General features: G+C 45.7%; 1 protein-coding gene across 1 annotated transcript in view; it reads left to right on the top strand.

Annotated features, from left to right (window-relative positions):
* TUT4 (terminal uridylyl transferase 4) overlaps positions 1–14795 on the top strand; it is a 424536-nt gene that overhangs the window by 145652 nt on the left and 264089 nt on the right. The window contains exon 5 of the mRNA XM_063938888.1: positions 2986–3163. Within this exon, the coding sequence (XP_063794958.1) occupies positions 2986–3163 (178 nt within the window). The remainder of the gene's footprint in view (positions 1–2985; positions 3164–14795) is intronic.

Raw genomic sequence — 14795 nt, 5'->3', positions numbered from 1 at the left:
GTATATCACGCCAATACGAATAATCAACTTTTCCCCTGTTTCTATGGTCACCCAAAGGGCCTCAGTTTTTTCTTCAATACTTTGTATTAATGTAGTATTTATGGTATTTTTTTACATACATTGCTACCCCTCCTCCGATTTTTCCAATTCTGTCCTTCCTAAATAAAGTATATCCCGGTATAGCTATGTCCCAGTCATGATTTTCATTGTACCATGACTCTGTAATTGCCACAATGTCTAGATCATCCCTTGTCATTATTGCAGTTAGTTCTGGGATTTTATTTCCTAAGGTCCTAGCATTTGCACACATAGCTTTTTGAGTTTTGTTTGTGCTTTTTCTGTTCTTAGCTATGTTCTTCTCTCTGCCTATTTTTATTTGGTTTTGATCTGAATTATCTTCTGCTGCTGTGGATATGCTTCCTATTCCCTTTGCCTGCAGAAACAATACCTCTGTGTTGGGGGAGCAGATTTCTTTATTCCTGTTTGGTTCACTGCCCCCGGGAGAGCCGCCGCTGGTGGCCGGGAGCTCTACTCCCGGCGCCTTAGCCCGTCGGAGGTGGCCAATTTACAAAAATTGTAAAAATAGAGAGGGCAGGCAATGAAAGAGCTGTTCTGAAAGAATAAAGAATAAAGAACATTGGATAAGAATCATAACTTATATAGTGGAACAATATAAATAAGGAGGAGCAAAAGGTAAGGAAGGGAGTACACTTTATAATATTTCATAATATTCATACTACAGAATTGAGTTCTATTGTCTCATTGAGGCCTTCGGGGTGTAATGAATTACACTTCAACATCCAATAGACCTCCCTATTGCACAATTTTTTATATCGATCACCACCTCTCACTGTAGGTGCGATGTGTTCTAAGCACACAATGGAAAGGCTACTGGGATCATTTTTTTATTTTTTCCCTATGTGATTTCTTATAATAATTAATAGCAGATGATTACCTGCCGATATTAATGTATCACTAATAATATTATTAAAGACAAGTGTTCCGTTTTACAAATAAATGACCAACATGAATGTATACATAGCTTGTGCTTTATTTAGATAATCATTATAAGCCTGTGGACTTATCACTATATCTTTACAGATGTTTCATCCATTGGTGCTGCCGCCGGGTTAATGCGCGTGCACGGGCTGTGCGCGGTCCGCGCCCGCTATGCGGCCTGTTGCCATGGAGCGATGCTGTAGCTCCGGTCACGTGATCAGTCACGTGGATCGGCGCTACACGCCTCGCGACATGGTAGGGGCCGCCCGGCTTCTACATGGCGGGTGCGGGCGTGTACGCGCTTGGCGCATGCGCACCAGCCAAGCAGTATGATGATTCAGGTCAGACTAGACATCTGACCTGTAAAGACCTATCCTGCACAATTAACCGGATCATGTGACCACTTTTAGTCACATGACCGGACAAATAGAAAATTACATTCAAACTAAAAGGTATCTTTTTAAATACTTTCCAATACTCGTTTTTAGATCTAAAACATTACACATACATGTGAGACCAATATTAAAATGAATGGTATATTGCTTTCAAACTTTTGGACGGTAGGTTTTTCTGTTGAAAAAAGTATTTATCAGGTGCTTAGAATTTCATTTAATTGCTCAGGGTTTATAAGGAGCCCAAAGACAGCACTCTAACATTCACTCCTGAGGAAGCTGGGTGTCAACACCAGCGAAACGCGTTGAGTTAGAGACTGCCGGACACATCTTCAAAATTACCCTCAACATTCTTGGATCTTTTTATCTTCATCACCCACACGGCACCAATTGGACAGCATTTCCCTGGACATTTCCATTTGAGGAGAAATTGGAGTTTCCCTATCCGCTTGAAAACGCCTGCATTTGTATGCTTAAAAGGGACATTCTACCACTCCACTGCTTTCATCAAATTCTCCAAAACACGTTCATGGACTCAATTCCAGAGGAAGTCCTAGCCGGGGTATGATTATATTGCACTGAGGGTATATGCAGATGTGCCATTTTAAATGATCATTTAACTTCTAATTATGATGTATAGGCATCTGTGATTTTATAATCTTATTTATATTAAATTTATTGTATCTTACTTTCAACAGTACCTACCGTCCTGAGTTATTTACAAATTAGAGTATTAATTTTATTCCCTACAACCTAGCGCTGGTGACCACTATCTGTATTGTATATCTATTATATTGGGGATTTACCACCCCTACACCAGCAGCTTCTTGACAGCGCACTCTATCTATTTTCTCTATACGCATAAAAGGAGGGCAGTTGGCCCATAGGATTGTGTATTGTACCATCTTATTCTGCTGAAACATCTGATTGTATGCTGTTGCCCCTAGCAATAGGGAGGAGCCTTTTAAAAGGTTATTATCATTGAGCAAATAAACATCATTGCCTCAAGAAGACTGCTTCATCTTGTGACCAACAGGGTTAGGCCAAACCTAGCCCCGTCCTCCGGCTGTCCAGGGAAGCACCTAACGTCTCCAAGCTCCGCCTTCCGCCAGCTACCGGTAGAGGCCTAGCAAGTGGCTAGTGGGGATTCGTCAGCACCACACAGGTGTGGTAAGGCAGTGCGTCGGCACATACAGAGCAGAACCGTGGTTCCAAACGCCACGGCAGGTTAGGAGTTTGGTGGTGGCAGCATAAACCCGCCCACAGCGCAGTGGGTGGAGTCAGTAACAGGCGGTTACTGACGGTAAGCGGGAATCCCCTATGTGGTCAGGCCTCGTGTGACTTGACCTTCCATTCTGTGCGCAGCCGACGGGACGCGAAAGCGGCAAGTGCTTTCGTACGGGACCGTCCTGTCACACCCGATAATTAGCGTATCATTCTATAGGTGCCAGCACGCGATACGCCCGGCCTGCCGTACGCTGACTGCATGTGCCGTCTTATTCTATTTCTTCTAGTCCAGATCGTTATCTATGTAGAAATAATCATGTCGCACATGCCTGCTCCTTAGTTATTGTTATTTTCTATTTTTCTATAGGAGAAACAGGAAGAGAATGAATTGCGAGCTCTTCCGCCTCCTTCAGCAGCCCACATTGCTGCATTGGGTGCCACGCTGGTAAATGCAGCAAAGGAACATGGTATATCTCAGGATGACTACCAGGCCAGGCAAGGAACAGTTAGCCAGATGGAGACCATCATCCAGAAGTCGTTGCCTGGTATGTCATTTGTACATGCGAGAGAAATGCCACGGCCAGGCAGTAACGTGGAGGTAGATGTGGGGGATACAGAGGGCACCGTTCTGCCTTACAACTCTCACAAAAACAGTGTGTTATCGTCAGAAATAAAGCTGCTGGGTTATTCTCGTGTCATGTTTCATTACATAAGCGTTCCCCCATCATTCCCGGCAAATGCTGGCATTATTCATCTTTACAGATGTGTTCTCATACATCTTTGCTTCGTGCTCTATTAGTCGCAATGTAATGTAATAGGACGCATGAGCAGCCTCTGCTAAGTACAATCATATGCTGCATGTCTTTATTCTGTGTGTGACTGCGGTTGTATCTGCATACGGAATGATACATTACAGTGTCAGTGATATGATATGCTGCATGTGTATATTCTGTGTGTGATTGCGGCTGTATCTGCATATGGAATGCTACGTTACAGTGTCAGTAATCGGATATGCTGCATGTGTATATTCTGTGTGTGATTGCAGCTGTATGTGCATATGGAATGCTACGTTACAGTGTCAGTAATAGTATATGTGACGTGTATATTCTGTGTGTGACTGCGGCTGTATCTGCATATGGAATGCTACGTTAGTGTCAGTAATAGGATATGTGGCATGTGTATATTCTGTGTGTGACTGCGGCTGTATCCATACGGAATGCTACGTTACAGTGTCAGTAATAGGATATGCGGCATGTGTACATTCTGTGTGTGACTGCGGCTGTATCTGCATATGGAATGCTACGTTACAGTGTCAGTAATAGGATATGCTGCATGTGTATATTTTGTGTGTGACTGCGGCTGTATCTGCATATGGAATGCTACGTTACAGTGTCAGTAATCGGATATGCGGCATGTGTATATTTTGTGTGTGACTGCGGCTGTATCTGCATATGGAATGCTACGTTACAGTGTCAGTAATAGGATATGCTGCATGTGTATATTCTGTGTGTGATTGCGGCTGTATCTGCATATGGAATGCTACGTTACAGTGTCAGTAATCGGATATGCTGCATGTGTATATTCTGTGTGTGATTGCGGCTGTATCTGCATATGGAATGCTACGTTACAGTGTCCGTATTAGGATATGCTGCATGTGTATATTCTGTGTGTGACTGCGGCTGTATCTGCATATGGAATGCTACGTTACAGTGTCAGTAATCGGATATGCTGCATGTGTATATTCTGTGTGTGATTGCGGCTGTATCTGCATATGGAATGCTACGTTACAGTGTCAGTAATCGGATATGCTGTATGTGTATATTCTGTGTGTGATTGCGGCTGTATCTGCATATGGAATGCTACGTTACAGTGTCAGTAATCGGATATGCTGCATGTGTATATTTTGTGTGTGACTGCGGCTGTATCTGCATATGGAATGCTACGTTACAGTGTCAGTAATCGGATATGCTGCATGTGTATATTCTGTGTGTGATTGCGGCTGTATCTGCATATGGAATGCTACGTTACAGTGTCAGTAATAGGATATGCTGCATGTGTATATTCTGTGTGTGACTGCGGCTGTATCTGCATATGGAATGCTACGTTACAGTGTCAGTAATCGGATATGCTGCACGTGTATATTCTGTGTGTGACTGCGGCTGTATCTGCATATGGAATGCTACGTTACAGTGTCAGTAATCGGATATGCTGCATGTGTATATTCTGTGTGTGACTGCGGCTGTATCTGCATATGGAATGCTACGTTACAGTGTCAGTAATCGGATATGCTGCATGTGTATATTCTGTGTGTGATTGCGGCTGTATCCATATGGAATGCTACGTTACAGTGTCGGTAATAGTATATGCTGCATGTGTATATTCTGTGTGTGACTGCGGCTGTATCTGCATATGGAATGCTACGTTACAGTGTCAGTAATCGGATATGCTGCATGTGTATATTCTGTGTGTGATTGCGGCTGTATCCATATGGAATGCTACGTTACAGTGTCAGTAATAGGATATGCGGCATGTGTATATTCTGTGTGTGACTGCGGCTGTATCTGCATATGGAATGCTACGTTACAGTGTCAGTAATCGGATATGCTGCATGTGTATATTCTGTGTGTGACTGCGGCTGTATCTGCATATGGAATGCTACGTTACAGTGTCAGTAATCGGATATGCTGCACGTGTATATTCTGTGTGTGATTGCGGCTGTATCCATATGGAATGCTACGTTACAGTGTCAGTAATCGGATATGCTGCATGTGTATATTCTGTGTGTGACTGCGGCTGTATCTGCATATGGAATGCTACGTTACAGTGTCGGTAATAGTATATGCTGCATGTGTATATTCTGTGTGTGACTGCGGCTGTATCTGCATATGGAATGCTACGTTACAGTGTCAGTAATCGGATATGCTGCATGTGTATATTCTGTGTGTGACTGTGGCTGTATCTGCATATGGAATGCTACGTTACAGTGTCAGTAATCGGATATGCTGCATGTGTATATTCTGTGTGTGACTGCGGCTGTATCTGCATATGGAATGCTACGTTACAGTGTCGGTAATAGTATATGCTGCATGTGTATATTCTGTGTGTGACTGCGGCTGTATCTGCATATGGAATGCTACGTTACAGTGTCAGTAATCGGATATGCTGCATGTGTATATTCTGTGTGTGACTGTGGCTGTATCTGCATATGGAATGCTGTGTTACAGTGTCAGTAATAGGATATGCTGCATGTGTATATTTTGTGTGTGACTGTGGCTGTATCTGCATATGGAATGCTACGTTACAGTGTCAGTAATCGGATATGCTGCATGTGTATATTCTGTGTGTGACTGCGGCTGTATCTGCATATGGAATGCTACGTTACAGTGTCAGTAATCGGATATGCTGCATGTGTATATTCTGTGTGTGACTGCGGCTGTATCTGCATACGGAATGCTACGTTAGTTTTTTCCTTGCATTATTTTGCGACTAAGGCGCATTTTCGCAGAAAAAAATGCAAACAAAGACGTTCGGCGCTACCGAGCCTCACCATGTCATGGCGCGACTTGTAGGGCTGTTTAGCGTGACTGCAGCAAGGATGTAAGCGGACACGTCTGTATCATGATTGGGTGATCTTTTGGATTTATATCTGTTGGAAGCAATATGACTTCTCCTATAAGTAAAATAATGTTTTGTACAATACTTGAAGTGGTTAATGTATATCTGCTGATCTAGATCTGTCTCTCCATGTATAGTACATATATGACTATATATATGACTATATGCCTTAATGCTGCAGAGTAAATGAAATCATTTCCATGCACTGTATGGGTGGGGATATTCCCTGGCTCACCCCGGGGTGTTCTCAGAGACAGAGAAATGCGGATATCCGCTGACATGTAGAGTAACACACCTCTTATTGGCTGGACTGCCGCGATCTGTACGCTTGGCCGTTGCTGGGACACCACTGACCTCTGTGCCGCTCCAGGGACTCGTGTCTGTTCTATGACATAAGATGGATTCATTCTCTACTCGCCAATGCTGGGGGAATGTGTTAGGTCGGGAATTTGTGGCGAGTTGCGTTCTGTTGCCCGGAGTAAAGGAGGCGATATTGTGGCAGGTAAGGAAGGAGAAATGCGCCAGAAGCGAGATTGCTCACTGCCTACGCTTTCTGCGCTGTGTATGCGGCCAGAATGTTCTACACGTTATTATTGTGCCTCTAATTCATTCTCAAGGGCCCCAAAAATAACAAAAACATTGATGAGCCATAATTGTCTAAGTATTTTATTATGGAGGGTAATAATAATAATTGTATTTATATAGCGCTAATGTTCAAGTATGATAACATTCAAAATGAAGCTAATATTTAAAGTTAATTAGGGCTACATTAATTAATAAATGATAGTAACACTAATTAGATCACCAACTTGTGACACTGCAGGTGCAGCATAAATGGACGTCTGCTGTGATTTAATTAATGTTTACTCACATAACACAAAAATATTGTCTTCAGAATGTGACATGTTATTTGTTATCCTTATTGCCCCAATTGTACATCAATGAAATGTGGCCCATCAAGGTATTTATTATTGTATAGGGCCCATTAATTGATTATGAAGCAGTGGTAAAGTAATATGTAATAATAATAATAATAATTTTATTTATATAGCGCTCTTTCTCCAATAGGACTCAAGGCACTTAACAGATACATAGCATAATATAGTACAGAAAATAATGAAGTACATTTTCATACAATACAGAAGCATGAAGATACTAAAAGGAACATTATGGAAATGCTGAGTAAACAGAAAAGTCTTGAGTCTACTTTTGAAGGATTCTATAGTTGGGGCCTCTCGCGCTGTGCGGGGAAGTGAGTTCCATAGAGTCGGAGCCGCATGACTAAAAGCTCCACCCCCAGATGAATTACGGTAGATTCTAGGTGCTGCTAAAAGTCCTTCATCTACAGATCGCAGTAATCGAGTGGGGCAGTATGGGGTCAGAAGCTGTTTCAGGTATCTTGGGCCTTGGTCATGTAATGCTTTGAAACTCAGTAAGCCAATCTTGAAGATGATTCGCCATCGTACAGGCAGCCAGTGAAGGGAGTAGAGGATGGGTGTTATGTGGCTAGAACGGGGCTGGTTGGGTAACAGCCTGGCAGCTGTGTTCTGCACCAGCTGTAAGCGGTGCAATTCTTTTGCTGGTAGACCAAGGTAGAGGGCATTACAGTAGTCTAAACGAGATGTTACAAATGCTTGTATGACTTTTGGTAGATCATCTGAGGGAATTAAGTGCTTGATTCTGGCTATGTTCCTCAGGTGAAAGAATGAGGATTTGATTGTGGCTGATATCTGATGTTTAAGTGTCAAGCCACCATCCAGGACAACGCCAAGATTCCGCACACGATCACTGGTCTGTAATTCTGAATCCCTGAGTGTAAGTCCAGTTGGTTGGCTATGCTGCAGTCTTGTCCTTTGATGTTGCGGTCGTATCATAAGGACCTCTGTTTTATCCGGGTTCAGTCGCAGCCAACTGGCGCTCATCCACTCCTGTAGTTCAGCTAGACAGCCATTTAGGGTCGCTATTGGGTTATCAGTGCCCGGAGCAAAGGACAAGTACAGTTGTGTATCATCTGCATAGCAGTGGTAGACCAGGACATGGCGCCTGATTATTTCACCCAGCGGTAGCATGTATACTACAAAAAGCATGGGGGATAGAAACATAGAATTTGTCGGCAGATAAGAACCACTTGGCCCATCTAGTCTGCCCCTTTTTTTTTTTTTTTTTTTTAATATTATTTTTATCTCTAACCTTATTTGATCCTTATTTCTTTGTAAGGATATCCTTATGTCTATCCCATGCATGTTTAAATTGCTCTACTGTCTTATCCTCTACCACCTCTGATGGGAGGCTATTCCACTTGTCCACTACCCTTTCTGTGAAATAATTTTTCCGCAAATTTCCCCTGAACCTCCCCCCCTCCAGTCTCAGTACATGTCCTTGTGTCCTATTGCTTCTCTTCATTTGGAGAATGTTTTCCTCCTGGACTTTGGTAAAACCCTTGATATATTTGAAAGTTTCTATCATGTCCCCCCTTTCCCTTCTCTGCTCCAAACTATACATATTGAGATTTCTTAGTCTTTCTGGGTATGTTTTGTGATGTAGGCCATGCACCATTTCTCTGACGTCCTAGTGGATGCTGGGAACTCCGTAAGGACCATGGGGAATAGCGGCTCCGCAGGAGACTGGGCACAACTAAAGAAAGCTTTTAGGTCACCTGGTGTGCACTGGCTCCTCCCACTATGACCCTCCTCCAAGCCTCAGTTAGATTTTGTGCCCGGCCGAGGTTGGATGCACACTAGGGGCTCTCCTGAGCTTCTAGAAAGAAAGTATATAATTAGGTTTTTTATTTTACAGTGAGACCTGCTGGCAACAGGCTCACTACAGCGAGGGACTAAGGGGAGAAGAAGCGAACCTACCTGCTTGCAGCTAGCTTGGGCTTCTTAGGCTACTGGACACCATTAGCTCCAGAGGGATCGACCGCATGGAACTGGCCTTGGTGTTCGGTCCCGGAGCCGCGCCGCCGTCCCCCTTACAGAGCCAGAAGCAAGAAGAGGTCCGGAAAATCGGCGGCAGAAGACATCAGTCTTCACCAAGGTAGCGCACAGCACTGCAGCTGTGCGCCATTGCTCCTCATACACACTTCACACTCCGGTCACTGAGGGTGCAGGGCGCTTGGGGGGGGCGCCCTGAGCAGCAATAAAAACACCTTGGCTGGCATATATATCACAATATATAGCCCCAGAGGCTATATATGTGATAAATACCCCTGCCAGAATACAGAAAAATGCGGGAGAAAAGTCCGCGAAAAAGGGGCGGAGCTATCTCGGCACACTGGCGCCATTTTCTCTTCACAGTGCAGCTGGAAGACAGCTCCCCAGGCTCTCCCCTGTAGTTTTCAGGCTCAAAGGGTTAAAAAGAGAGGGGGGGCACTAAATTTAGGCGCAATATTGTATATACAAGCAGCTATTGGGAAAAATTCACTCAATATAGTGTTAATCCCTAAATTATATAGCGCTCTGGTGTGTGCTGGCATACTCTCTCTCTGTCTCCCCAAAGGGCTGTGTGGGGTCCTGTCCTCAGTCAGAGCATTCCCTGTGTGTGTGCGGTGTGTCGGTACGGCTGTGTCGACACGTTTGATGAGGAGGCTTATGTGATGACAGAGCAGATGCCGATAAATGGGATGTCGCCCCCTGTGGGGCCGACACCAGAGTGGATGGATAGGTGGAAGGTATAAACCGACAGTGTCAACTCCTTACATAAAAGGCTGGATGACGTAACAGCTATGGGACAGCCGGCTTCTCAGCCCGCGCCTGCCCAGGCGTCTGAAAGGCCATCAGGGGCTCAAAAACGCCCGCTCCCTCAGATGGCAGACACAGATGTCGACACGGAGTCTGACTCCAGTGTCGACGAGGTTGAGACATATACACAATCCACTAGGAACATCCGTTATATGATCCCGGCAATAAAAAATGTGTTACACATTTCTGACATTAACCCAAGTACCACTAAAAAAGGGTTTTATGTTTGGGGAGAAAAAGCAGCCAGTGTTTTGTTCCCCAATCAAATGAGTGAATGAAGTGTGAAAAAGCGTGGGTTCCCCCGATAAGAAACTGGTAATTTCTAAAAAGTTACTGATGGCGTACCCTTTCCCGCCAGAGGATAAGTTACGCTGGGAGATATCCCCTAGGGTGGATAAGGCGCTCACACGTTTGTCAAAAAAGGTGGCACTGCCGTCTTAGGATACGGCCACTTTGAAGGTACCTGCTGATAAAAAGCAGGAGGCTATCCTGAAGTCTGTATTTACACACTCAGGTACTAGACTGAGACCTGCAGATAGTGCTGCTGCAGCGTGGTCTGTAACCCTGTCAAACAGGGATACTATTTTGCGAACATAAGACGTCGTCTTGTATATGAGGGATGCACAGAGGGATATTTTGCCGGCTGGCATCCAGAATTAATGCAGTGTCCATTCGGTCAAGAGACCCGACACTGGACAGGTGATGCTGACTTTAAAAGGCACATAGAGCCTTATAAGGGTGAGGAATTGTTTGGGGATGGTCTCTGGGACCTCGTATCCACAGCAACAGCTGGGAAGAAAAATTTTTACCTCAGGTTTCCTCACAGCCTCAGAAAGCACTGTATTATCAGGTACAGTCCTTTCGGCTTCAGAAATGCAAGCGTGTAAAACAAGGGAAGAGGGAAAAAGCTGCACCAGTCAGCCAGTTCCCAGAATCAAAATTCTTCCCCCGCTTCCTCTGAGTCCACCGCATGACGGGGGGGCTTCACAGGCGTAGCCAGGTACGGTGGGGGGCCGCCTCAAAAATTTCAGCGATCAGTGGGCTCGCTCACAGGTGGATCCCTAGATCCTTCAAGTAGTTTCTCAGGGGTACAAGCTGGAATTCGAGGCGTCTCCCCCCCGCCGTTTCCTCAAATCTGCCTTGCCGACAACTCCCTCAGGCAGGGAGACTGTGCTAGAGGCAATTCACAAGCTGTATTCCCAGCAGGTGATAGTCAAGGTGCCCCTACTTCAACAAGGACGGGGTTACTATTCCACACTGTTTGTGGTACCGAAACCGGACGGTTCGGTGAGACCCATTTTATATTTGAAATCCTTGAACACATACATAAAAAAATTCAAGTTCAAGATGGAATCGCTCAGGGCGATTATTGCAAGCCTGGAGGAGGGGGATTACATGGTATCCCTGGACATCAAGGAGGCTTACCTACATGTCCCCATTTACCATCCTCACCAGGAGTACCTCAGATTTGTGGTACAGGATTGCCATTACCAATTCCAAACACTGCCGTTTGGACTGTCCACGGCACCGAGGGTCTTTACCAAGGTAATGGCAGAAATTATTATACTGCTACGAGAAAGGAAGTTTTAATTATCCAGTACTTGGACGATCTCCTTATAAAGGCGAGGTCCAAGGAGCAGTTGTTGGTCGGAGTAGCACTATCTCGGGAAGTGCTACAACAGCACGGATGGATTCTATACATTCCAAAGTCACAGCTGGTTCCTACCACACGCCTACTGTTCCTGGGGATGGTTCTGGACACAGAACATAAAAAAGTGTTTCTCCCGCAGGAGAAAGCCAAGGAGCTGTCATCTCTAGTCAGAGACCTCCTGAAACCAAAACAGGTATCGGTGCATCACTGCACACGAGTCCTGGGAAAAATGGTAGCTTCTTACGAAGCAAAATTCCATTCGGCAGGTTCCATGCAAGAACTTTTCAGTGGGACCTCTTGGACAAGTGGTCGGGATCGCATCTTCAGATGCATCGGCTGATAACCCTGTCTCCAAGGACCAGGGTATCTCTACTGTGGTGGCTGCAGAGTGCTCATCTTCAAGAGGGCCGCAGATTCGGCATACAGGACTGGGTCCTGGTAACCACGGATGCCAGCCTTCGAGGCTGGGGAGGCGGTCACACAGCGAAGAAATTTCCAAGGACTTTGGTCAAGTCAGGAGTCGTCCCTACACATAAATATTCTGGAACTGAGGGCCATTTACAATGCCCTAAGTCTGGCAAGGCCTCTGCTTCAAAACCAGCCGGTACTGATCCAATCAGACAACATCACGGCAGTCGCCCATGTAAACCGACAGGGCGGCACAAGCAGCAGGATGGCGATGGCAGAAGCCACAAGGATTCTCCGATGGGCGGAAAATCACGTACTAGCACTGTCAGCAGTGTTCATTCCGGGAGTGGACAACTGGGAAGCAGACTTCCTCAGCGGACACGACCTACACCCGGGAGAGTGGGGACTTCATCCAGAAGTCTTCCAACTGTTGGTAAACCGTTGGGAAAGGCCACAGGTGGACATGATGGCGTCCCGCCTAAACAAAAAACTAGAGAGATATTGCGCCAGGTCAAGGGACCCTCAGGCGATAGCTGTGGACGCTCTAGTGACACCGTGGGTGTACCAGTCAGTTTATGTGTTCCCTCCTCTGCCTCTCATACCAAGGGTACTGAGAATAATAAGAAAACGAGGAGTAAGAACAATACTCGTGGTCCGGATTGACCAAGACGAGCGTGGTACCCGGAACTTCAAGAGATGATCTCAGAGGACCCATGGCCTCTGCCGCTCAGACAGGACCTGCTGCAGCAGGGGCCCTGTCTGTTCCAAGACTTACCGCGGCTGCGTTTGACGGCATGGCGGTTGAACGCCGGATCCTGAAGGAAAAGGGCATTCCGGAGGAGGTCATTCCTACGCTGATTAAAGCCAGGAAAGATGTAACTGCAAAGCATTATCACCGCATATGGCGGAAATATGTTGCTTGGTGTGAGGCCAAAAAGGCCCCAACAGAGGAATTTCAACTAGGTCGATTTCTGCATTTCCTACAAGCAGGAGTGACTATGGGCCTGAAATTAGGCTCCATTAATGTACAGATCTCGGCTCTGTCGATTTTCTTCCAGAAAGAACTGGCTTCACTACCTTAAGTTCAGACGTTTGTGAAGGGAGTGCTGCATATTCAGCCCCCGTTTGTGCCTCCAGTGGCACCTTGGGATCTCAACGTGGTGTTGAGTTTCTTAAAATCACATTGGTTTGAGCCACTTAAAACCGTGGATCTAAAATATCTCACGTGGAAAGTGGTCATGTTATTGGCCTTGGCTTCGGCCAGGCGTGTGTCAGAATTGGCGGCTTTGTCATGTAAAAGCCCTTATCTGATTTTCCATATGGATAGGGCAGAATTGAGGACTCGTCCTCAGTTTCTCCCTAAGGTGGTATCAGCTTTTCACTTGAACCAACCTATTGTGGTGCCTGCGGCTACTAGGGACTTGGAGGATTCCAAGTTGCTGGACGTAGTCAGGGCCTTGAAAATTTATGTTTCCAGGACGGCTGGAGTCAGGAAAACTGACTCGCTATTTATCCTGTATGCACCCAACAAGCTGGGTGCTCCTGCTTCTAAGCAGACTATTGCTCGCTGGATTTGTAGCACAATTCAGCAGGCGCATTCTGTGGCTGGACTGCCGCATCCTAAATCAGTAAAAGCCCATTCCACAAGGAAGGTGGGCTCATCTTGGGCGGCTGCCCGAGGGGTCTCGGCTTTACAACTTTGCCGAGCTGCTACTTGGTCAGGGGCAAACACGTTTGCAAAATTCTACAGATTTGATACCCTGGCTGAGGAGGACCTTGAGTTCTCTCATTCGGTGCTGCAGAGTCATCCGCACTCTCCCGCCCGTTTGGGAGCTTTGGTATAATCCCCATGGTCCTTTCGGAGTTCCCAGCATCCACTAGGACGTCAGAGAAAATAAGATTTTACTCACCGGTAAATCTATTTCTCGTAGTCCGTAGTGGATGCTGGGCGCCCGTCCCAAGTGCGGATTGTCTGCAAAACTTGTACATAGTTACTGTTAACTAAAGGGTTATTGTTGAGCCATCTGTTGAGAGGCTCAGTTGTTTTTCATACTGTTAAACTGGGTATAGTATCACGAGTTATACAGTGTGATTGGTGTGGCTGGTAAGAGTCTTACCCGGGATTCAAAATCCTTCCTTATTATGTCAGCTCGTCCGGGCACAGTGTCCTAACTGAGGCTTGGAGGAGGGTCATAGTGGGAGGAGCCAGTGCACACCAGGTGACCTAAAAGCTTTCTTTAGTTGTGCCTAGTCTCCTGCGGAGCCGCTATTCCCCATGGTCCTTTCGGAGTTCCCAGCATCCACTACGGACTACGAGAAATAGATTTACCGGTGAGTAAAATCTTATTTTATGTTTGGGGAGATAAAGCAGACAGTGTTTTGTTCCCCCATCAGATGAGTGAATGAAGTGTGTGAAGAAGCGTGGGGTTCCCCTGATAAGAAACTGGTAATTTCTAAAAAGTTACTGATGGCGTACCCTTTCCCGCCAGAGGATAGGTCTTGTTGGGAGATATCCCCTAGGGTGGATAAGGCGCTCACACGTTTGTCAAAAAAGGTGGCACTACCGTCTTAGAATACGGCCACTTTGAAGGAGCCTGCTGATAAAAAGCAGGAGGCTATCCTGAAGTCTGTATATGCACACTCAGGTACTATACTGAGACCTGCAATTGCCTCAGCATGGATAGTGCTGCTGCAGCGTGGTCTATTACCCTGTCAGGACAGGGATACTATTTGCTAACCATAGAGCAGATTAAAGACGCCGTC

Source organism: Pseudophryne corroboree, chromosome 9, assembly GCF_028390025.1.
Source record: "Pseudophryne corroboree isolate aPseCor3 chromosome 9, aPseCor3.hap2, whole genome shotgun sequence".
Lineage (NCBI taxonomy): Eukaryota > Metazoa > Chordata > Amphibia > Anura > Myobatrachidae > Pseudophryne > Pseudophryne corroboree.
This window is presented reverse-complemented; position numbering and strand designations above follow the sequence as displayed.